Genomic DNA, 22,597 nt, shown 5'->3' with positions numbered 1-22,597 from the left:
AACCTGTATCACTGGAATGCCTTTTACACATTTGGATACCTTTCACCCTTCAGGGAGGCTGTGGCAGAGAGAAAAGAGCCCTAAAGTATCTATCTGGAAGGCAGACTCTTGTCCTGTCTCTGTCACTGACTTTGCAGCGACTTCTTTCAGACCCTCTTTATTCATCCGTTAAATGGGTCTAATATTCCTCACCCAGCTTCAAGGGAGGTTCAGTGGGTGGGGGACCACTCTGAAGCAGTTCTACCCACCGGGGATTCTGCTCCAGCCTAGGGAGGTCAGCAAAGACCTGAAGGCACGGTGAGGAGAGGAAGGCTGGGAGGGGTGTGGGGTGCGGAGGAGGGACAGAGTGCGGGGATGGGTTGTGACGGGGACCAAGCTCAATGCAGTCAGCAGTGCTTTACACCCTGTGCCACCAGCCAAGCTAAGCATTGCCTGTGCTCACCCCAACAGGACCACAGCATTGCTGTTGGAGTGGAAGAGTACTGGCAAAGAAAGGAGAAGAGGAAGGCAGACAAGGGAGGATAGAGGGAGAGGGAAACTGAGGCAGGAGAAGGTGCGGCCCCCCTCGATGTCAAGGGACCTCAACTCTGTCATCCACCTACCCCAACCATACACTTCCCCTGATTCTATCTGCTGATTATCGACACACTGAACTGAACAGAGTTCACTGAAGAGAGGTACTGGGACCTCTGCTGAAATAAATTCATAAACCTAGGTTCCTATTGCAGCTGATTTCTCTGGCTCTGTCTGCAAGCACCCAGCGTGTGGGCTGATCCCATGACCTCTCCATCGAAAACAGAGACTATGACATTTTGATAATCTGATTAAGAAAGCAGTGAGAAACTGCCAGCTTTTCTTTTCTCCTCTTTTCCTTATCGTTTTTTTTTTTTTTTAAACCAACAAGTGCCTTGGACTCTACCTGTAGACACAGTGAGGAGCCCATCTCCTTACCTGGCAGCAAGGTCATATGCCAGTCCTGCCCACACGGGAGTGATGAAATTGGCAAACACACTCCCACCAAATATGTGGGTGGAGCCGAGTGTCAATTCCCCCCCCCCCCCTACGCAATGTGTGTGAGACTTCTACTTACGTGGTTCGCTTCAGCGAGTAAGACAGCTTTACATTTTAAAATAAAACAACTTAGGTTTTCAACAGAAAGTGGGGAGGCGGAGAGGACTGGAGAGAGAGGAAAAGTACTTGCCAATTTGTAATTCTCCCTCCCCCATGTTATTAGTATTTTAAGTAAAAGGACTGGTTGCCTGTATAAGTCTTTCCTCTTTCTCCTCCTTTGTCCCAAGCTGGATCGCTTTTCTACCTGCCATTCGAGGCCAGTTCCAGCCAGCCCAGCAGGCGTGCCCAGCGTCACATCCTATGGGAAACAACGGGCCACGACAGCCTCCCTCTGTCCCTCCCTTGCCCTTCCTTCTCCCGAATCAGGCCCGAATGGGCACTGCACGAGCAGGAAAGAACCCGAGTTTCCTACCGGCCCATCACCCCTCCAAAGCCGTAATCCGAGATGTGCTCGGTGGGGGACTGCAGGTCGTTTTTGGAGGAGGCCTTGTCGTCCAGCAGCGGCCCACTGCTGGCCTCGCTGTCGGCCTTTTGGCTCAGGCTGTCAGAGAAGGCGTCGTCCCTGGGGAGAAAGACAGATGTGAGCTGGGAGAGCTTCGCTCCCAACAACCCGGATGTATTGAGACCTGAGGGGCTGGATCCACACCCACAGCTCGTGGTTGCGCCGCTGCCGCTTTCCCAGCAGGAGGCGCTCTGGGGCACCACTCTCCCGTCGACTAAACTGGTCTCTCCAAGCTGCTCTGGGCTAGGACAAGCTGAATGCCGGAGGGTGTGAAGGAAACATGGGAGAGTGGGCCTGCAAGCTAAGCCCTGCGCACTGAGTCTCATGTGGCTCGGGGAGCAGCAGCTTGGGGTTCAGCCAGGGAAGAGGAAGGCATTGCCATCCCTCCCCCGCCCCTGGCTTTGGACAAATGTGAAGGGGCTGGAGTTTGTTGGGGTGCTCTTTCCACTGCTCCCTACGCCCTCTCCCTTCCTCTATCCTTCCTGTCCTTGTCCTCAGAGGCCTGGGGACGTCAGAGGGCTCCATAGGGTTCTTCTGTTGTTTGCCTGACCTGGACTTTTCTCGGGCCCCAGATGGTCTGCTTTGCCATCAAGATGTATGCCTTTGGCCCCCTCCCCTTGAGGCCCAGCCTGCAGCCTGGTAAATCAGTTCAACCTGAGCCGGACTGGAACTCAGAGGGAGTGTACACAGGAACTGTCAAAGCTTTTCCAAGAATGGAAGGTGTCTACTTTCTGGGCCTGATGCTGGGGCTAGGTGTTTGGGATGTAGAGCTTTTTTTCTTTTTTTTTTTAAGGCCTAAACTTTTTTTTTTTTTTTTTTTAATAGTACCCTCTTAGCTGGAAATGAGAGGATGATTGTTTCTGCCCCTCTCCTGGGAGAGCTATCTCAAGGCAGAAAACAGTGGGCAGTTAAGAGGGCAGTTGGATGGCCACTGGGTTACAGTGGAGGCCCTGAAGGGCGAAGGTATATGGCAAGATCCAGTGGACACTGAGAACCAGAGTGGGTGAGAAATGCCCCGGAGGCTATCAGGTGGGCCAGGATGGCAAGCCAAGAGCACAAAACACTGTCCCTGTGGACTGTGAAGTATGAACAATTTGCTTATATGTTAAATCAATCACCATTCAAAGGGAGCTGAGACATAATCCATTCTCACAGAAGACCAAGTGTGTCACAGCAGGGAGAGCAAATCGCTGGCATATAATCCAGAGCTGCTGTTCCTGTGCCCCTTCCAGACATCACTAATCCATCTTGACACTTCACAGAAGGTCCCAACGCCCACTCACATGTCCTGTACAACTATGTACTGATGTGGGATGAGCCCGTCCACGCCGTTGTGACGACCCTCCCACCAGTCCTCGGAGGCTCGGTGGTACAGCAGCAGTGAGGCTCCCTTCTTGAAGGACAGCTCCCGCGGGGACCGCCCCACGTAGTCAAACTTGGCGATGGCCTCGATCTGCTCCACTTCTGGAAGGAAAGCAAGGGCAAGCACATCCATGAGGACAGCAGAAGGCAGCCCAGGAGCCTCAGTCAGAGGGCCCTGGCTCCGTGGGGCAGTGCAGACAGCATGCCTGGTGAGGGTAGCATAAGCTGGGGCTCAGGGTACTGGGCTCTAGGCTCAGATCTGCTCCCCATGCTGACCTCAGGCAGGCCACCTCACTTCCCAAGATGGAAAGTGGGGTCGAAATACTACATCCTTCCTTTCCACTGCCCCTTTTCACATTTTAAAAATAATAGAAGAAAATTCTCTTTCTTCTGTCCCTTAAATACCAGCTCTGTTTCCATTTTCCCATGAACCCCTTCCCTCTTTGTTCACATATCACACTGTTGGTGCTTCTTACCTTGTAGGAGGTCAAACAGGTGTTGTGTGTGGATTCTCTTCCATGTAAAATGCTGTACATAATTTTTAAAGGTTCCCAGAAGCTTCTCTCCAGAGCTCATTGTTATAGACTGAACTCTGTCTTCCCCCAAATCCTAACTCCCAGGGTAATGGTATTTGGAGATGAGGTGTTTAGGAAGCAATTAAGCTTAAGTGATATATGATAGAACTGGTGTCCCTCTGAGAAGAGGAAGAGACAGCAGAGAGCTCTCTTTCTGTCTCTGCATGGGCACAGTGGAAAGGCCATGGGAGGACTCAGTGAGAAGGCAGCCGTCTACAAGCAAAGAAGAGAGGCTTCAGCAGAACCCAACCCAAACGGCACCCTGACCGTGGACTTCTGGCCCCCCAAACTGTGAGGAAACACATGTCTGCTGTTTAAGCCACTCAGTCTGAGGCAGTCCATGATGGCGGCCTGAGCTAACATGCACAGCCACAAACTTAATTTGGGGGGAGGGAGAATTCTTACTGGGGCTACACGTCAAGCATAGCTCTTTGCATACACACATCTCCCCATCAGGGCTGTAATCTCTGGTCAGTGACAGGCCCTGCCCGGGTTAACCAGTGAGAACACAGTTCTTGTCCTTGAAATGCTCCTACTGCCCAGCTGTCACCTCTTGCTTGTGTGACCTCAGGCAGATTACATAATTTCTGTACACCTCAGTCGCCTTTAGAGGATTAAACGATAAAGCATGAAAGAAGACATACAGATAGACAGGCAACAGGCATATGACAAGATGTTCAACACCGTTAATCATCAGGAAAATGCAAATCAAAACCACAGTGAGATACCAGCTCACACCTGTTAGAATGGCTGTTATGAGAAAGACAACAAACAAGAGTTGGTGAGAATGCAGAGAAAAGAGAACCTGTGCGCTGCTGGTGGAAATGTGCACAAGTGCGCCTACGACAGAAAACACTACGGAGGCTCCTCAGAAAATGAAAATCAGAACTACCATGTGATCCAGCAACTGCACTTCTGAGTATTTACCCACCGGAAATGAGCACATTTGACTTGGGAAGATACGGTGCAGACCCCCATGTTCACTGCAGCACTGTTTACAATAGCCAAGATACGGAAGTAACCGAAAGGTCCGTAGACAGATGAACAAAGAAGATCGGTGTATGTAGACAATGGAAAATTGTTCAGTCGTAAAAAGATGGAAATCCTGCCATTTGCAGCAACATAAATGGCCCCTGAGGGCATTATGCTGAGTGAAAAAAGTCAGACAGAAGACGACAACGCCGCACGATTTCACTTACTTATGGAATCTAAAATCAGGAACAAACAGAACTCACTGATACAGAGACCAGACTGGCAGTTGCCAGAGGTGAGAGGTGGATGAAATGGGTGAAGGGAATCAAAAGGCACGTGCCTCCAGGGGCTAAATAAGGCACAGGATGTAATACTCAGCATGGTGCCTATAGTCAATAATACTATGTTGTATATTTGAAACCTACTAAGAGAGTAGATCTTAAAAGGTCTCATCACAAGAAAACAAAATGTGACTATGTGTGGTGATGGATGTTAACCTGACTTATTGTGGTGATCATTTATATCAAATCATTATCCCATATACCTTATATTAAAACTGTTATATATCAATATATCTAGATAAGAAGAAAGACTTCAATATATTAAGGAAAAGAGAATATGTGAAAGTTCTCAGCATAGCACAGACATTAAGTATTCAACTTATAGCGGCTCTTGTGATTATGATTATATAATTACTAATGGACATGAGTTTGAGCAAGCTCTGGGAGATGGTGAAGGACAGGGATGCCTGACATGCTGCAGTCCATAGGGTCGCAAAGAGTTGGACACGACTGAGCAACGGAACAACAAAGAAACAACTATGGCTTTAGCTAATGGGGTGGGACCAGACAAAGAAATCTGCGCTGCAGAGAATTTAAATGTTTGCTCAAGACCATGCAGCTAGTGATCTTTGGGAAGGAGACTTTCAGGGGAGCAGGACAGTTATTTATGCCTACAATCTATTTAACTTGTGTTAAAGCCTGTCTACTGGAAAAATCACAGCCTTGACTAGATGAACCATAGTCGGCAAAGTAATGTCTCTGCTTTTCAATATGCTATCTAGGTTGGTCATAACTTTTCTTCCAAGGAGTAAGCGTCTTTTAATTTCATGGCTGCAATCACCATCTGCAGTGATTTTGGAGCCCCCAAAAATAAAGTCTGACACTGTTTCCACTGTTTCCCCATCTATTTCCCACGAAGGGATGGCACCGGATGCCATGATCTTTGTTTTCTAAATGTTGAGCTTTAAGCCAACTTTTTCACTCTCCTCTTTCACTTTCATCAAGAGGCTTTTTAGTTCCTCTTCACTTGCTGCCATAAGGGTGGTATCATCTGTATATCTGAGGTTATTGATATTTCTCCCAGCAATCTTAATTCCAGCTTGTGTTTCTTCCAGTCCAGCGTTTCTCATGATGTACTCTTCATATAAGTTAAATAAGCAGAGTGACAATATACAGCCTGGACGTACTCCTTTCCTGTTTGGAACCAGTCTGTTGTTCCATGTCCAGTTCTGACTGTTGCTTCCTGACCTGCATACAGATTTCTCAAGACGCAGGTCAGGTGGTTTGGTATTCCCATCTCTCTCAGAATTTTCCACAGTTTATTGTGATCCACACAGTCAAAGGCTTTGGTATGGATGTGAGAGTTGGATTGTGAAGAAGGCTGAGTGCCAAAGAATTGATGCTTTTGAACTGTGGTGTTGGAGAAGACTCTTGAGAGTCCCTTGGACTGCAAGGAGATCCAACCAGTCCATTCTGAAGGAGATCAACCCTGGGATTTCTTTGGAAGGAATGATGCTAAAGCTGAAACTACAGTACTTTGGCCACCTCATGCAAAGAGTTGACTCACTGGAAAAGACTCTGATGCTGGGAGGGATGGGGGGCAGGAGGAGAAGGGGATGACAGAGGATGAGATGGCTGGATGGCATCACCGACTTGATAGACGTGAGTCTGAGTGAACTCCGAGAGTTGGTGATGGACAGGGAGGCCTGGCGTGCTGCAATTCATGGGGTCGCAAAGAGTCAAACACAGCTGAGCGACTGAACTGAACTGAACTGAAAGCCTGTACCCTAAGAGATGCAAATGGGTAGAAATGCTACGTAGAAAATTGGTCATGTATAAGTGTTAATGTGCTTGTATTTTAAGGCAAGCACAAAGATGTTTAATACTATAAAAAGAAGATATATGCATGTACCTATATAAATAGACAAATCTATTAAATGCTAATAAACAAAAGAGTGGTGGCCCCTGCTCTCTCTAGCCTGCAGATATCTTCCCAGTGCTGAGCATCCATCAGGACAGTCTCTTCTCTTGTCCTCATGGATTATCTTGATCCTGTCCATGCAGCCATCTACCTGTCCGTCATGGAGCTAAGCCGACAATATCTGGCTTTACCACTTTTTTGTTTCTACCTGGGTGACCTTGACAATTTGGTTCTGTTTTCTAAGTCTCAGTTTTCTCACCTGTAAAATGGGAGTGATAAGAACAGCACCCACTTTATGGGGTTGTCATAGGACTAAACAAGTTATTACACATGAACAGCTTGTAACAGTGCCTGGAACACAATTAGCTTCATATGAGATGCAGTTGTTGTTATTATTAATACCGGAGTTAATGACTCCTAAGGGCCATGGACAGCATGGAAGTCATCCCTCCCTGTTATTCCCCACCCCACCCACGCACATTAGGTCTCTTCTCTGTGAGTAGCTGGCTCAGAAAGACTGGGCCGGTGCCCCCGTGAGATGCAGTGGCCTTTGGGTGAACCCAGTCCTCAGTGCCTGGGACAGCCTGCTGTAGAGAGCAGGCGTCAGACAGTTAAGCCAGCTTTCCCCAGCTGGTTCCCTGACAAGTGTCTTTGCAAGCTATTCTGACAAAGTTGACGCAAAATGATAGACCGGCTAAATGGGTCAAATAAACTCAGATCTTGACTCAGAGTCACCTTCTCAGTAAAATGGAGAGATCTCTGTACTCTCTGCTGCATCTTTGACTCTCACACCATCCCTATGTTAGCAGCACCTACTAACCTACGTGTCTGCCTGGCTTTAGAGAGAGAAAGGCCAGAGGGTTTGCAAGGCCAAGAGCTGAACCCCGAGGGCTGGGTGCTCCTGGGAGTGGCCCCACGGGCTTCTTCTGAGCCCACCCTTTGCACTGCTGAAGGAACTGCCCAGGGCAGAGACTCGCTCAACTCCACTGGCTCCAGCAGTCACTGGTGGTAGACTGGAGTAGGGGGCGGGGGAGTGAGGAGAAGTGGAAAATGTAAGGGGGAGAAAAGAAGAGAAGATGAGGAGCAGAGCTGAGCTGCAAGCTGAGAGAAAGCTCGTGTGTTTGCAGATGTCGCTGTGCAACCGTGTGGGGTAGAAACAGGGATAACAGCTACCATTTATTAGGAAGTCTGTCATTTGGGTTCATCACACCTAAAATAGAACAGCTTACCAAATCTCCCTCACACCCCTCCCCAAACTTGCTTCATCCCCTCATCTTCCCCATCTTAGGAAACAGAACAACCATCTGCCCACTCCCTCAGGCCACAGAAGCTAACTCATCCGCATTTCCGTCAAATTGTCCCCTGAATCTGACCAGCCTCACCACCTCCAGTGCCACCCTCTCCTCGCCCGTCCAGGCGTCGCTGTCCTTCTCCCTGGCCACCTTGCCTTCATTCTTGCTTGGTAGAGTCATTTCTCCCCACGGCAGCTGGAGGGATCTTTTAAAATCATAAATCACATCATGAGACTCTTGTTCAAATTCCTCTGAAGGCTCCTCTCTGGTGGGGTGAAGCCTCCCCGGGGGGGTCCTGAGGCAGCAAGCCCCTGTGCTCTCTGTCCATCCCTCTCCATGGTCCTGGTGCCCACAGCACCTGCCACCTTGCAGTGAGGAGACGGGGTGGCCACACAGCGGGTGCAGGCTGACTGACAGTGATCTGAGGCCCCAGGAACACTGCAAGGGGGCGCCTGACCTGCCTCCCCACAGACACATCTGCCTCCACCAGCAGCAGCCCCGACAGGTCTCAGTGCTGATAAATCAGTCTATCTTGTTGGACAAGAGGTGCTTTCCCCCAGTAGAAGCGGAAGAAGAAAGCCTGAGAGTAAGATCTAGAACAAGATGTACGCACACATGCACATAAGCAGGAGTCAAAAAGCCACAGATGGAGAGAATGAGAAGGGGGCTATTAAAAGTGACAGCGCGAGGAGGAGGACGAGAGGTGGTAGGAAAGAGAGGACAAGAGGAAAGAGAAGAGCACCCCACTGCAAACAGAAGGTGGCAGCCTTCATATCTCCTGAAGCAGGCTCTGCAGGACATTTTTCTCAGCTCGGGGTGGCTTTAATCACTAAGAATTCTAGCAGAGCTGAACATAATGCCCCGATTTACTTTCCTGCCCTACGACCCAGGCCCAACCCATCAGCTCCCTCTCAGGCCACAGTGACGGATTCTTGCCCGGCTGCATGACTCAAGGCAGTGCAGTGAGACTCCAACCAAGGAACTCTACTGGAATCATTTTGAAAAGGAAGCTTTTTGGGTAAAAGGACAATGAAAGCCTGGAACTGTCAGAGACCACCGCAAAAGGAAGATCCCCTCGGAGGATGAAGTCGACTCAGGGAAGCAGAAGAGCAAGGTGGAGACACATCCCTGACAAGGCCAACTAAGCTCCTGGATCCAGCCGTGCCTGAAGCCATGCCTACCCTGGGATTTTCAAGTGTATGATCTAAATCCCTTTTATGCTTACGTCAGTTTGAGTTGAAGGCTCTGTGACTAGCAACTGAAATAGCCCTACTAGAATATGAAAACCCACCTATGTAAGAGTCTTGCCTCTTACACCAACTCCCAGGAAACTTACCAGAGTACATCCCAGCTCTCCTGACCCAAATGGTGGCTAACAGGGCCTGGGACTGCCCCCAAGAGAAACACAAAGGCCAGTAAGAAAACTAGTAAATAATGATTTTTGAACAGTGAAACTATCACAGGGAGAAAAGAGGACTGTGCTCAGTGCTCAGGGCAGCACTGGGGTCTCAGGCCCGAGGTACCCTTGCTTGCCCGGGCCCCTTCCTCCACTAAGAAAATATCAGAATTGTATCTTATGACTGCACTGACATAAAGATGAAAATAATCCAGGCTCACATTGTTTTTAAAATTTAGTTTGAAATGAATTAGAACATTCTCATGGGCCCTGAAAGCAGCACTGTGGGTCCTGGGCAGTGGGCCTGATCTGCCTAATGGAAACGCTGGCCTCAGGCCCAAATCATCCAGACTGCTCGGCTACACAGTTCACGCTCCCCAGAGGTTAAGTCTGATGCCACTTCCTTATCTAGAAGCGGTGGAAGGTCTGAGGAGTTGCTCAGAGCCCAGGTCGGCCTTTCTCCCTCTACCTGCACACACTCTTCTGGGTCACCACTGTCTGGCCTTGTCTTCAGGGAACCCACTGCACCGGTCACTCCTGTAGTCTGGAATTATCACCCTGCATGGTGGGGAGCTGCTCTCCAGCTGCCAGGTGATAAGACCAGGAGCACCTTGATGACCATGTCTGGTTCATTGGGTGCCCCACATCCCAGCACATGCTGGGTGCAGAACAGAGCCCAGCATGGGGAGGGGCAGCGGACAGAGCCTGCTTTCCACTCAGGACACCCTGGTCACTTAGAATTTGCACTCAGGCCAGGCAGGACACAGAAGGAGGGAAGGCAAGCCATGCTGGGATGTGGTGAACTGGAGGTCTTTCTGGGTCTTTCTCTCTGCTGTCAAGAATGATGTGCTGACTGGCAAAGCTGGCAAGGTGGGGGTGGGGTTTGCACAGATCAGTGCAGCAGGCGGACAGGCATGAGCGGGCAGGTGGGGACACAGCGTGAGAAGGCCCCCAGGTGAGCTCCTCGCCCTGACTCCCCCTCACTCACCTTCGTCACTGGTGTGAGGCTCGGTGCCGTTATCATGGTCCACTTCATCAATGGTCCCTGGCTCGCTGTGCGGGCTGTCACTGCAAGGAAACATGGGGAGGGGTCTCTTGGGGGACTTTGTACCCTCACACTGCCCTCAGCTTCTCGCAGGCACTGGCCCAACCCACCTCTGAGCCTTGACCCAGATCACATCGAGCCCACTTCATCCCATCTTTTCCAGCTGACCACCCACAGACCTTTCTAACAGAAAACCACTCTGGCCCCCTCACCCATCAGGAAGCTTCCCTGAGTAACCTCCTCCATTTGCCCCAGCTCTAGAGTTTGCTGGGCTGTCTTCTTGGCAATGGTTGCTGATGCCTAAGTGTTCTGTAAGATCTCGAAGGCAGTAAAGCCCTGGTGTTTATCCTTGAAAAGACCCCAGGGCAGAAAAGAAAAGAAAAGAACTTTGGAAGTGTACTGAGAGTCATTCAAGTGGCCTGGCTTTCTGTCTTAGAGCAGAGGTGACATGCTCAGTGAGGTGACTGAAGCTCCCAAGGAACAGGCTCCTCAGGGCTGCTTCTCAGAGTGGCCTGCAAAACCCACAGCAGCCTAGGCGGCCAGCAGGCTGGCAACCATCATGGGCACAGGGATAGAGTGACTCCAGGCCTGGAAAATTCAGTATTAATGCATTGGGATAATTTCATCAGCTGCTGCCCCTTCACTGGATTATAAGCTTCTTGAGGCCAGGGATCATTCACAGAGTCAGCTGATCAGTTTTTTTTAATCAAGTCATTCATTGAGTTCTGATATACTAATATATGCCAGGCATGGTGCCAAGTAGGAGGCATGCATTGATGCATAGTACAGATACAGACCCTGCTCTCATGGGCTGAGAAATAAAAGTGCCGCAATTTGAAATGTGTTATATAGGCACAAATGAGCTGAGACAAGAGCTGTAAAGGGACCTACACAGGGTGCCAAGGAAGGCTTCTTGGAGGACGTGATATTTACAATACCATTTAAAGGAATATGGGCTTTATTGTGAAAAATTCTCTTGGATAAGGTCCAGACTACACAATGGTTTAAGACCTTCCATAACCTGGCTCCTGCTGGCCCGCGGGGCCTCCTCCCTCACAGTCCCCTTGTCACCTGCAACACTGCAGTCAAACAGAAATGCTTTTTATTTCACTGCATGCTCCAGGCCTGGCACATTCTTTGCCCACTCTTGCCTGGCTGAGCCCAATTCATCCTACAGGTCTCAATCAAGCCACTGTTTCCTTCAGTCAGCCATTCTAACCTCCCTACGTTGGCTCCAGGCCCCCTACTCCTAGAACTGCCTGTCCTCCCTCCCCCGGCCGTGTCAGGGGTTAGTTCTGGCTGGGTTACCTCCCTGTTGCCCAGCCTAGGGCCTGGCGCAGGACGGATTCTCAGTAACCATACGGGAAATGAACGAATGGTGTCCCCTTTGATGAGACCCTCAGCCAAATCCTCCTTTTGGGCTTTGAAAACTTGTCCAAAATTACCATGTAATTAATAGTTAATGGGGCACAAATGGGATTAAGAAAAGCTTGGTTATTGTATGTAGTGCTCTGGTAAGTATGCTATGATCTGTAGGTATCTTCCCAGAACACTAACTAACTAACTCTATATACATATATATACACTGCAGCAAGAAAAGAAAGCTGGTAATGGCTACAAAAACTTTTAAAACTGAAAAGCTTTTCTTTGTCCTAAAAGCATGCTTGCTGGCTGTTGGATCTCTGTTACAGAACAGGGACAGACCTGCTCCTGGGGCCTCAAATCAGATTAGAGAGCAGCGGGCCCAGGTTTCTATGCAAGGAGGTGTTGCAGAGAAACGATGGGGCTGGAACGTTTCCTTTCTTTGAAGCAATTGCCCAAATGTGCCCACAGAACTAAGCGAGGCAAGAGTCCAGGAATGCTCTGATCATCAAAACACAAACTCCCCTGTAGCACCTGGCTGAAAGCAGGGTGGGTAATACCTAAATAGACAGCTGAATGTTGTCCTGGATTGGGAAGAAAGAAAGACTAGGAGCCCTTTGGCCTTTGTTGGTTGGTGTTCTGAATTTTCTGCCTCCATCTCATCTATAAAAAATGTCCTATTTTCACCACATTTTAAGGTTTTAGCTTTAGGAAGGTAGTCAAGCCTGAGTTTGGTAAGATTCTAAAATGCTCCTCCCAAGGGACTTTCCTGGTGGTCCAGTAGTTAAGACTTTGCCTTCCAGTGCAGAGGGTGAGGGTTTGATCCCTGGTTGGGGGAGCTAAGATTCCCAAATGCCTTACGGCCAAAAAATTAGAAAAAAAAAAAAAATTAAAAAACCCATACAGTATAGTAAAGTAAAATAAAAAAATAATGAATGAATTCAAAAAAGACTTTAAAATACTAAAACCATCCTTAAAAAATACTGAAAAAATAAAAGAAACTATTTTTCCCAAGACCCAGCATAGCACCAAGGCACACAGAGGTGCCCAACTAGCACCCATTGACCTGGTGTGGAGCTCTCCAAGAATGTGAACTCTCTCTGCCAGAAAAAGAGAACTCTAGGTGGGAGAGGACAAGTGTGGGAAGTGGCATTCTCAGTGCAAGAGGCTGAGATGGGGCTTGTCCCCTGCCCTGCTGTCTGAGGTGGGCTTGCAGCTTACCTAGCCAATGGCAGCACTGCCTCTCCTAACTCATGTGTTCAGTTCACCAGACCCCAGCTTCAGGAAGAGACAGAATACTTGAGTTTGTGTTGAGGCATTTGGGAAGGAAAAGCTTTTTTCCCACTGGGGATGCTGAGAGAACAGGCTCTAAAAACTGGAGTTATCAGGTGCCTTCTTGAAACTATCAAGGGAGAGGCTGCCTGAAAATAAAGCCAGTGTAGAAGAGAACAGAGCTGGGACTGAGAATTACAGGCCTGAGTCCTGACGATAACAGCTGAACCCCCAGATCCAGCTACACCCGTAGCCATGACCCCAGACTTTTTAGTTAAAAATAAATTCCCATTTAGCTTAAGCCAGTTTGATTTATATTTCTGTCCCTTATAAACCAAGAGAGTCTTGACTGATGTATCTATCCCTCATATAAGGCTACTATGAATCTCAGATGAGAAAATATATTAGAAGTATGGACTAAAAAGCAGTAAGAAAATCAAAGGGTTTCTCACTGTTCTGGCATAACAGCAATAATAACAAGAACAATGATGATAATAATATTAAGAAGAATGGAATCTTACCAATATTCTTCCCCTCCAGCCATGCATTTCTCATACACAGGTCCCTCTAGCTCCCGGGGGCTGGGGAAGATGGCTTCATGATGGATGATGATGGTTTTGATGACTTCGTTGACGTGTGCCTGGCAGGACACAGGGTCTTGCCCATCGGGGATGTGCATGAGGGTGGGCCCAAAGCAGATGGCCAGGTTGTAGGGATCCATCATGTTCTCGTCGCTATACTGTGAGAGGCTATGAGAGAGGAGTACCCATGAGCCAGGGAAAGGTGAATCTTCCCCTGTACTTTCTTTCTTCGGGGGGCTCTACTCAAGTTCAGGAGGGTGCTATGTTCTGCAAAAGCCCCAGGATACCCGCCTCCTCAAGGAGGCCAGGGCTGAGTCAGAGAGGGGCCCTTGTTGGCCAGGCAACTCACTGGTTGAGGAAAGCGAAGAGGTATCTCATGACCACAATGACCACGCGGGGAAGGGTGATGAGGATCTGCTGGATCTGGTGCACCCTCTCAGCTGGGTTCTCCAGTTCTGTAACAAAAGGGGCTTTTCAGGGCATCTTTCATCCTCACAGACCCATGCAAACATTTGTGAGCCTACCTGCGAGGTCTCTGTGGCTCAGACGGTAAAGAATCTGCCTGCAATGCGAGAGACCTGGGTTCAGTTCCTGCACTGGGAAGATCCCCTGGAGGAGGGCATGGCAACCCACTCCAGTGTTCTTGCCTGGAGAATCCCATGGACAGAGGAGTCTGGCGGGCTACAGTCCACGGTGTGGCAAAGAGTCAGACATCACTGAGCAACTGACACTTTCACTTTCACCTGTGAGATCAGCCCATGTGGTTCAGGGGGAGGCAATTGTACTTGGTTCGAGAGATAGAAATATGACCCTGGCATCATGATCCCCTGGGCATGGGGCGGGGCCCAGGGAGGGGTCCACGGCCTAGTCAGAACCATCAGGGTTGATCCTTGGGACTTGGCTGGAGAAAATACAGAGAAAAGTTCCCTCTTGAAACCAGGTAGAGGAGCAGCTGGGGGCTCAGTGGGAAGAAGATGATTCCCAGGAGCGATGGCATCACAGACATGGAAGGGACAGACTCCTGCAGATGTCATATGAGGTCCGGGTCCAGCTGGGCCTAAACTTTTCAGGTATATGAGCCAATATATCCCCTTCTACAGGTTACATCAGTGTAAGCTGAGTTTCTGTCACCTACAAGCTATGAGTCTCGACAAACACAAGCAGGGACCAGGTTTCATCAAACTCTTTAAAAAGATCAGCTGCAGCACAGGCCCGGCACAGAGTAGGTGCTCAGGAAATGAACACTGAATAAATAACCACCTCCTGAGCTGTATGTTGTTCAAAGAGCCTGGTGATGCTTGGGATCTCATCTCTGACCCCTGTTTTCAGGTCAGCCCTAGAGATACAGACATTTTATCAGTCAAGCCAGAGTTGGGGCTAGTAAGGAGAAAAAAGTGCTTTGCGGGCTTGTCTCTGTCGAGAGAGAGAGAGCTCGTGCTAAGCGTGAGCTATAAAAGCTGCAAGGATTATCTGCAGGGCTGATGCATAAACCCAGGTCAATTTCCTTTTCAGACAAAAAACATGATTTTCTCTCCCAGTGTCCCCTCCTCTCTCCAGCCTCCACATTTTGTCACCATGTTCCTTCAAAAACACAGTTCTCCGCCTTTCTCCTCTGCATCCAAGGCCCTTCATGATGGCGCTTCAGCCAGCCTTGCCTGCTGTATCTCTCAGCTGCCGCCCCTTCTCAAAGTGTCGGAGCCACGTTTCCCAGATGAAGTGGGAGGGGACCTCGGGGGCTCTTTCAAATATGCAGGACATTCTCTGGTGTTGTCAGTGACTAGAGGATGCCACTGGTATCTGGAATCCAGGGGCCAAGGTGCCAAGTGTCCTGAATGTGTGGGATACACAAAAGGCACTGCTCTACCCTAAACGCCAGTGGTGCCCCATGGAGAAGCTGTGCCAGGCCACCTTATCTTCTTTCCCCTGCCCGCCAAAGGCTCCCCTGCCCCAGGCCTTTGCACACACTGGTTATCTGTCTTCTCTGCCCAGCACACTCCAGCCTGCTTTCACCCACAGCCTGATGCCTCACCCAGGTCTCCACACAGAGGGGAAGACTCACACACATACTGCCCCTCATTCGGGCCCCTCCATTCCACGGCTTCAGTCACAATGCCCTAGACCACCTCCATCACCATTTCTTAATACTGTTTTCTTGAATACATTTCCTTAAAAAAGGAGACTTCACCTCACTCTGCAAATGAGAAACCAGGATCACTTGCCACAGTTACAAGGTAAGATAAAAACAGATACCACAAAAGCAAAACAAAGCTACCAAATGATAGGCAGACACTGTTTTGCATACAAGTTTCTGAGCCCGAGGCCCTGCCCTTTCTGATCTGCAGGGAGACTGACTTGTACGGGTCCCTCCTTGATGCAATCAAGGCTTTAGGAGGGAACTGAGAAAGGACTTCCTCTCTCTTGTGATTCAAGGTACACGATGCCGTGACCTTGTACCAGAGGCCGAAGACCAGGTCTGCTGAGGGCCCTGCTCTGGAACTGGACTAGCGGAGCTTCTGGAAACAGCGGCTGAGTGAGGGACACCGGGCTCAGACAGGGATGTGCCTTTGTGGCCTGGGATTTCTGAGACGTGGTCTGGAGCCTGAAGTGGATCTGGAAAGATGGGCAGGAAGTATGAGGGCAGAAGTGCGGATGGAGGAAGCGTCTTTCACTCAAGGCAAATAAGAGGTTCAAGCCTCCCTTGGCGCTTATCAAATCCTGGCACACCTTCTTGGCTGCAAATATCCCTCAGAGCATTGTGAGAAGCATCCATATGTGAACCTGAGTGTGGGGCAACTTTTCTGCAGCTCAAATTAAAGAGTTTATTTCAAAAAAAGGGTTTATTCCAAAATACTAGTATTCTAGTATTAGTATACTAATATTCTAGTATTCTAAAATAAGAAGTTTATTTAAAATATATATATATATATATGTATTTCCAAAAGGTTGCCTTGGATTTCAGCATCGTACAGTCAAGGTGCCTTTACTTCAGCTCTGAGATTGGGCTCTTGCCTTTATCCACAGAAAATACCAGTCAAGAAGGACTCTGACGGCTAGCAAGATCAGAGGAAGCCCCCAGTCAATGTATGTTTTTTTATCATTTCCCTTGTTTGTCAAGTTGTTGACCTCACTCCCAAACCTTCCATGGCTCCCTAATGCCCAAAGGGAAAAGCTATGGAATCCTTGCAAGGCATTCAATGTCTTCACTTTCTTGTTGCATTTTACCCTTCCAATCTCTTAATACCACGTACTGGGTGGGACACCCTCCCGCTGGTCCCATTGATCTGTGTGTCTCCAACCTTCCCAGGATCCCTGAGTCCAGTCCTCCTGGAAGACTCATCATTCCCCCTCGGGGGTGATCTGAGAATCCAAGGCTCCCTTGGCCTCTTCTCTTCTGAGCTCCTCCTATACCCAGAGGTGCACCATGCCCATGAGCCCTTCTGTTATAAACCATCTTGTTATTTCCACAGCTAGGTTTTAAGTTCCAGGAGGAAAAGAGCCATATGGCGTCTTTCACAGCACCCCTCCTGCAGCGATAAGCCTGGAGTGCCACTTCGATAAAGACTTGTCAAGGAACTGATCATTCCACTGGGGAAATACTTACTAATAGTAGATATCAAATCTTGAAACCTTTCCTTAGGAAAGAGTGGGTTTTCCAGTCCTCGGAAATACAGTTTTAGAACACCAGCAACTGAATTGATGTCTCGTTCATTTTGGTCATCCACAAGGGGGTCTTCACCTGAGAGGAAACAGGAGATGACAATTCAGTGTGGTTAGGAGGCAGGGTGTGTGCAGATGGCAGGTGACGGGACCTGCCCCAGCCTGAACTGGAGGACAGGCAGATGCAACAGCCTCCCCAGCACAGTGTACTTAGAGGCCTCCCTATAACTGATTTTGAAACTGTTCAAATCTATTAGAATATTGTAGAATGAAAATAATGAACATCCATCATCATACACTTAAACTCATCTTGCCATATATGCTTTCTCTCCCATTTCTCTCACTTATTATTGCTCAATTATTTGAGAGTACTCTTTAGACATTATAACACATCACTGCTAAATACTTCAACTCATTTCTCCTAAGCATAAGGATCTTCCCCTGTATAACCACACAACACACAACATTATGGCACATAAGAAAACTAACAAGAGTTCCAAACACCATCTCACGTACAGATTCTGCTCAAACATTCCCCCATTGTCCCACGTCTGTCATAGAATTTTTCAAAAGCTAAGATCTAATCAATGTTCACATCATTCATTCAGTTGTTATGTTTCTTTGGCCTTTTTAATGTAAAATAGACTCCAACATTTTTATTGTTAGTTTGCCTTTCATAATAGTGGCTCTTTCGAAGAGTCCCGGCCACCTGCCTCGTACAATGTCTCACACTCTGGGTTTGTCTGATGCTTCCTCATGATTAGAGTCAGGTTAAACATTTTGGGTGAGAATGTGATGTGGATGACGTCTGATCATTGGGTTAAAGTGGTGGATTCCAGATCTCTGCATTGTAAAGGTATAATTTCTCCTTTGTAATAATCAGTATAAATAAAATATAAGATATTTTTATAAACAGTAGTGATCTATGAGCCTACCACCATACTCAACATATTTTACCCAGTGTTTTGAGCATCCAGTGATCATTTTTCCATCATCATTCCAAATCAGTTATTACCCTGGGGTTTCAACAAAATGGTGATTTTTTTGATTCTGTCATTCCATCTATAGTTACTAGCTGACATTCTTCCACAAAGAAAACCTTTCTCCGTATTCCCACCACCTGCCTCTTAAAAAAAAAAAAATTTATGGGCTTGTTTTTATAATTTTTAATTCAATGTGTTTAACCCACTACCCACTATTCATTGGGATGCTCAGATTTTCCCCAAATTTGGCCAGGGGGAGTTCTTTCTTATCTCCTTTTGATGTGATCTCTACTGTGATCTCTTCCTTGCTTTCTGGCATAAAAGATGTCTCTGAATCCTTGTACTTTCCTTGACCCAGACCTGTAATAAAAATACTTCTTCAAGGAGCTCTGTTTGTTTTTCGTAGGGAATGGTATTTAGAAACCAAGATCTAGGTTTTATGTGTGTTCATTGCTACAAGAGTGTTATAAAGAACTTCTAGGCTCTTTCAATAGATAGAGAGTGTATAGATATATATGTGTGTATATCTATTTTTGCAGGGCTTTTGTTTTTATATTTTAGGTTCTCCAAATGTATCTCACTAAACATGTATGATCAAAAGACAGAAAGTAGAGGACTTCCTTGGTAGTCCAGTGGTTCAGAATCCACCTGCCAATGCAGGAGACACAGGTTCAATCCCTGGTCAGGGAAGATGCCACATGCCAAGGGGCAAAAGGCCTGTTACAATTACTGAGCCTGCACTCTACCACCTGCGAGCTGCAACTGCTGAAGCCTGCATGCCTTGGAGCCCATGCTCTGCGACAATGCAATGAGAAATCCGTGCGCTGCTGCTAGAGAGTAGCCCCCACTTACAGTGACCAGAGGAAGTCCTTGTGCAGTAACAGAGACCCGGCACAGCCAAAAATGTAATAGATGAGTACATTTACTAAAGCAAAGAACACAGAAAGTAGATTAGCAACGGGGACTGGGTATAAACGGTATATGGAGTAACTACGAACGGGTACAAGGTTCATTTTAGGGATGATGATAATTTTCTGAAATTAGATTTTGGAGATAATGCTGTTGTTCAGTCGATAAGTACCATCTGACTCTTTGCAACACCATGGACTGCAGCATGCCAGGCTTCCCTGTCTTCCACTGTCTCTTGGAGTTTATTCAGATTCATGTCCGTTGAGCTGATGATGTTATCTAACCATCTCATCCGCTGCCACTCTCTTCTCCTTTTGCCTTCAATCTTTCCCAACATCAGGGTCTTTTCCAGTGAGTCAGCTCTTCGCATCAGATGGCCAAATAATTGGAGCTTCAACTTTAGCATGAATGAGTCCTTTCAATGAATATTCGGGCTTGATTTCCTTTAGGATTGACTGGTTGACTGGTTTGATCTCTGGATTGGCTAGTGATGAGGTACAATTCTATTAATATATTAGAAACTACAGAAATGTACACTTTAAAAATAGGTGAGCCTTAAAGTATGAAATTCAACAGAGCTGTTAAAAACTGTATGACCAGAGCACATGGTGAAAAGTTATTCTCTGTATGGTTCTCAATCTGATATACAGCTTATTTGTTTCTGTTTCTATTCAATTTGGGGGATTTTATTTTTTTATAAATCTTAAAAAAACTTCGCAATTTTGAAAAAACATTTATGTGGTCCAAGAGTCAAAACCAGATTAGAAAGTTGCTTGCAGAGGAGCCCTATTCTTATCTTTCTCCCACCTACACCTTACATTTAACCATTTTCATTAGTCTCTGATTTGCCCTGCTATCTTTCTTTTTGCAAAAATAAGCAGATACAATACATATATATATATATATATATATATATATATATACACAACATTTTTACATTCCCTCATTTCTAACCATAGAAGTAATACCCTCTATTACTACATATACTTGTTTTTTCTCTTAACAGTAAATCTTAGAAATCCCTCCATGTCAGTTCACAGGAATCTTCCTCATTTTTTAAAAAAATGTTTTTATACTAAGATTTTATTATATGCTGCCACCAGTGTATATAAAATAATTTCTTGTGAAACAGAAATTCATGAATATTCAGAAAGGTAGACGTTAAGAACTAACAAAAGTAGAAGTTTGTATAGTACGGCCCATGTTACAGCGAGAGACGTTTGTACAGGCTTCAAATTTAGCTTTCCTTTGAATATTCACCAGCTTATGAAAAGTGGTTTTAGAAAACCATGTAAAGATTCCTTTTGCTGCAAAAAGGAACAGACTTTCTGGGGTCTGGAGGGATTTGTCCTTGAAGATACTCCAGTCAGCAGAATGCCTGAGCATTCAGCAGACAGAATTGTTTCAAATCTGCAGCTGACTGGGAAACCTTCACCCAGTCGAGTCCAGCCTCCAGCCGGAGCTGTTGAACCACTTTCTTCATAGTGGCGATGCCGGAGAAACCAGGCCTGGAGTACTCTGGGCAGATTGGCGGTCCATCGGCCCCTGGGTTCACTGGGCCAGGCGCTGGGCCTTCCCCATTTTGTTTAATGGCTGCAAAGTATTCTGTTTCATGGATAGACCATGACTTAGTCAACCAGTCTCCCACGGATTGGCATTACAATCTTTTGCTGTTACTAATAAAGCGCCGCAACAAACAGCCTTCTAACTGTGCTTCCTATTCCTACCACACGTCTCTGCGGTAGGTTCCTGGAAGTGGGATTGCTGGGTCAAAGGGTAAACTAACGTGTGGTTTCATCAGATAAAGCCAAATTCTCCTCCAGTGGGGCTGCACCATTTCTCTCCTCCTGCCAGCAACACAGGAGAAGGCTGCTTCTCCACAGCCCTGCTCGTGGGATGTCTTTTAAATTTTTGCCAACTGCAGAGGGGAAAACATCTCAGGAGAGCAGCACTTCTTAGTTTCATGGGGGCTGCTGGAGCTGGCAGCAACCTGACACCTCCTTCAACCTCCTCCCCCTTCCAGAACAGCCCAGAGCAATCTAAGCCTGGTAAGCAATGAAGAGCAGAATGGGAAATTCATACTTGGATCTCTCTATACTCTGCCTCTGTGGGAAGAGAATGTGTGTGAGTGGCAGGCCTCTGCTAGCCCCAACATGCTTTAGTGCAAATTAGAGAAAGCACCCCACCCCCACCCCTTTCTGAACCACGACGTGCAGCTTCCAGGGCCTGAGCCAGAGTTCAGCTCCCTCCTGCCCTCATGGATGAGTGCCCTTGTGCAGTGCCCAGCCTGAACGACCATCCACGTGTGGCAGCCCAGGCACTGCATTCCACCGCTCAGATGTTCCCACAGGAGGAGATGCGAATGCTTACCCCACAAGACTTTCTCATGGGGAAAGAAGAGAGAAAACATTGAAAAGTATATTGCTTTACTAATGTAGCACTTTTCAAGTGAGAAGCACACTGGCACACGTGACGTCTCTTAATCCTCACACAGCACCACAGGAGGCATGGTTCCAGCACCACCCCTCTCCTGGGAGAAAGCTGAGGCCGCAAAATCAAACAACTTGCCCGTGGAGTCAAAAACAGACACCAGCAGCTCCCAGGTCTCATGATGCCTGGGAAACATCCCTTCTTCTACCTGTGGTTTTCAACTCTGTCTGCTGCCTGTCTGCCCACGGGCCTACGTATCTATTTATGTATGTACCTATGTATCTATTTATCTATCTATCTATCCACACATCTGTCATCTTCCTTCCTTTCCTCCTTCTCTCCCTCCTTCCTTTATAGTAGAAACCCAATTTTTTTTTTTCCTTTCTCAAGAAAAAAGTTCCCACGGATGAGCAAAGCTGCCGTGATTGAATTTAGAGAAAGGTCCAAGCCCCACCTCCTCAGCTCCCTTCTTTAACCCAGCAGTAACCCTGAGGCCCCTCTGAAGGACCAGAAGAGTCTGAAAACTCTGTGCTGTATCAAGCTGTTTCCTTGTTGTACCATGCATTACTATTGTGGTCTCATGATCCAGAAGCACATGGATTTTATTCCCTCCATATAAGCTCCCTTTGTCAAGTATGGTTAATATATTGACTACACACTAACAGACACAAACACCATGCATTCTTGCTCTTCCTTCCAGAAGGCACTTCATGAGCCACCAGGGAAGCCCCTCATTCATAAAAGTGAAAATGAAAGTCACATAGTCATGTCCCACTCTTTGCGACCCCAAGGACTATACAATCCTTGGAATTCTCCAGGCCAGAATATTGGACTGGGTAGCTTTTCCCTTCTCCAGGGGATCTTCCAAACCCATCGAACTTAGGTCTCCAGCATTGCAGGCGGACTCTTTACCAGCTTGAGCCACAAGGGAAACCTTCACTCATAAAAGGAGCCATCAAACATTTTTCCCTCCTAGCCCAGGCCTT

General features: G+C 47.4%; 1 protein-coding gene across 4 annotated transcripts in view; it reads right to left on the bottom strand.

Annotated features, from left to right (window-relative positions):
- The window catches only part of SRGAP3 (SLIT-ROBO Rho GTPase activating protein 3), a 246,514-nt gene that overhangs the window by 9,482 nt on the left and 214,435 nt on the right, over positions 1 to 22,597 (bottom strand). For all 4 annotated transcript variants that reach the window (XM_027958129.2, XM_042235918.1, XM_015102320.3 and 1 more), the window contains exons 15-20: positions 17,234 to 17,368; positions 13,982 to 14,087; positions 13,573 to 13,800; positions 10,361 to 10,440; positions 2,857 to 3,037; positions 1,484 to 1,633 (exon numbers count right to left, since the gene is read on the bottom strand). In XM_027958129.2, coding sequence (XP_027813930.1) covers positions 1,484 to 1,633; positions 2,857 to 3,037; positions 10,361 to 10,440; positions 13,573 to 13,800; positions 13,982 to 14,087; positions 17,234 to 17,368 — 880 coding nt within the window. The remainder of the gene's footprint in view (positions 1 to 1,483; positions 1,634 to 2,856; positions 3,038 to 10,360; positions 10,441 to 13,572; positions 13,801 to 13,981; positions 14,088 to 17,233; positions 17,369 to 22,597) is intronic.

This window comes from Ovis aries, chromosome 19 (genome assembly GCF_016772045.2).
Source record: "Ovis aries strain OAR_USU_Benz2616 breed Rambouillet chromosome 19, ARS-UI_Ramb_v3.0, whole genome shotgun sequence".
In the NCBI taxonomy this organism is placed as follows: Eukaryota; Metazoa; Chordata; class Mammalia; order Artiodactyla; family Bovidae; genus Ovis; species Ovis aries.
This window is presented reverse-complemented; position numbering and strand designations above follow the sequence as displayed.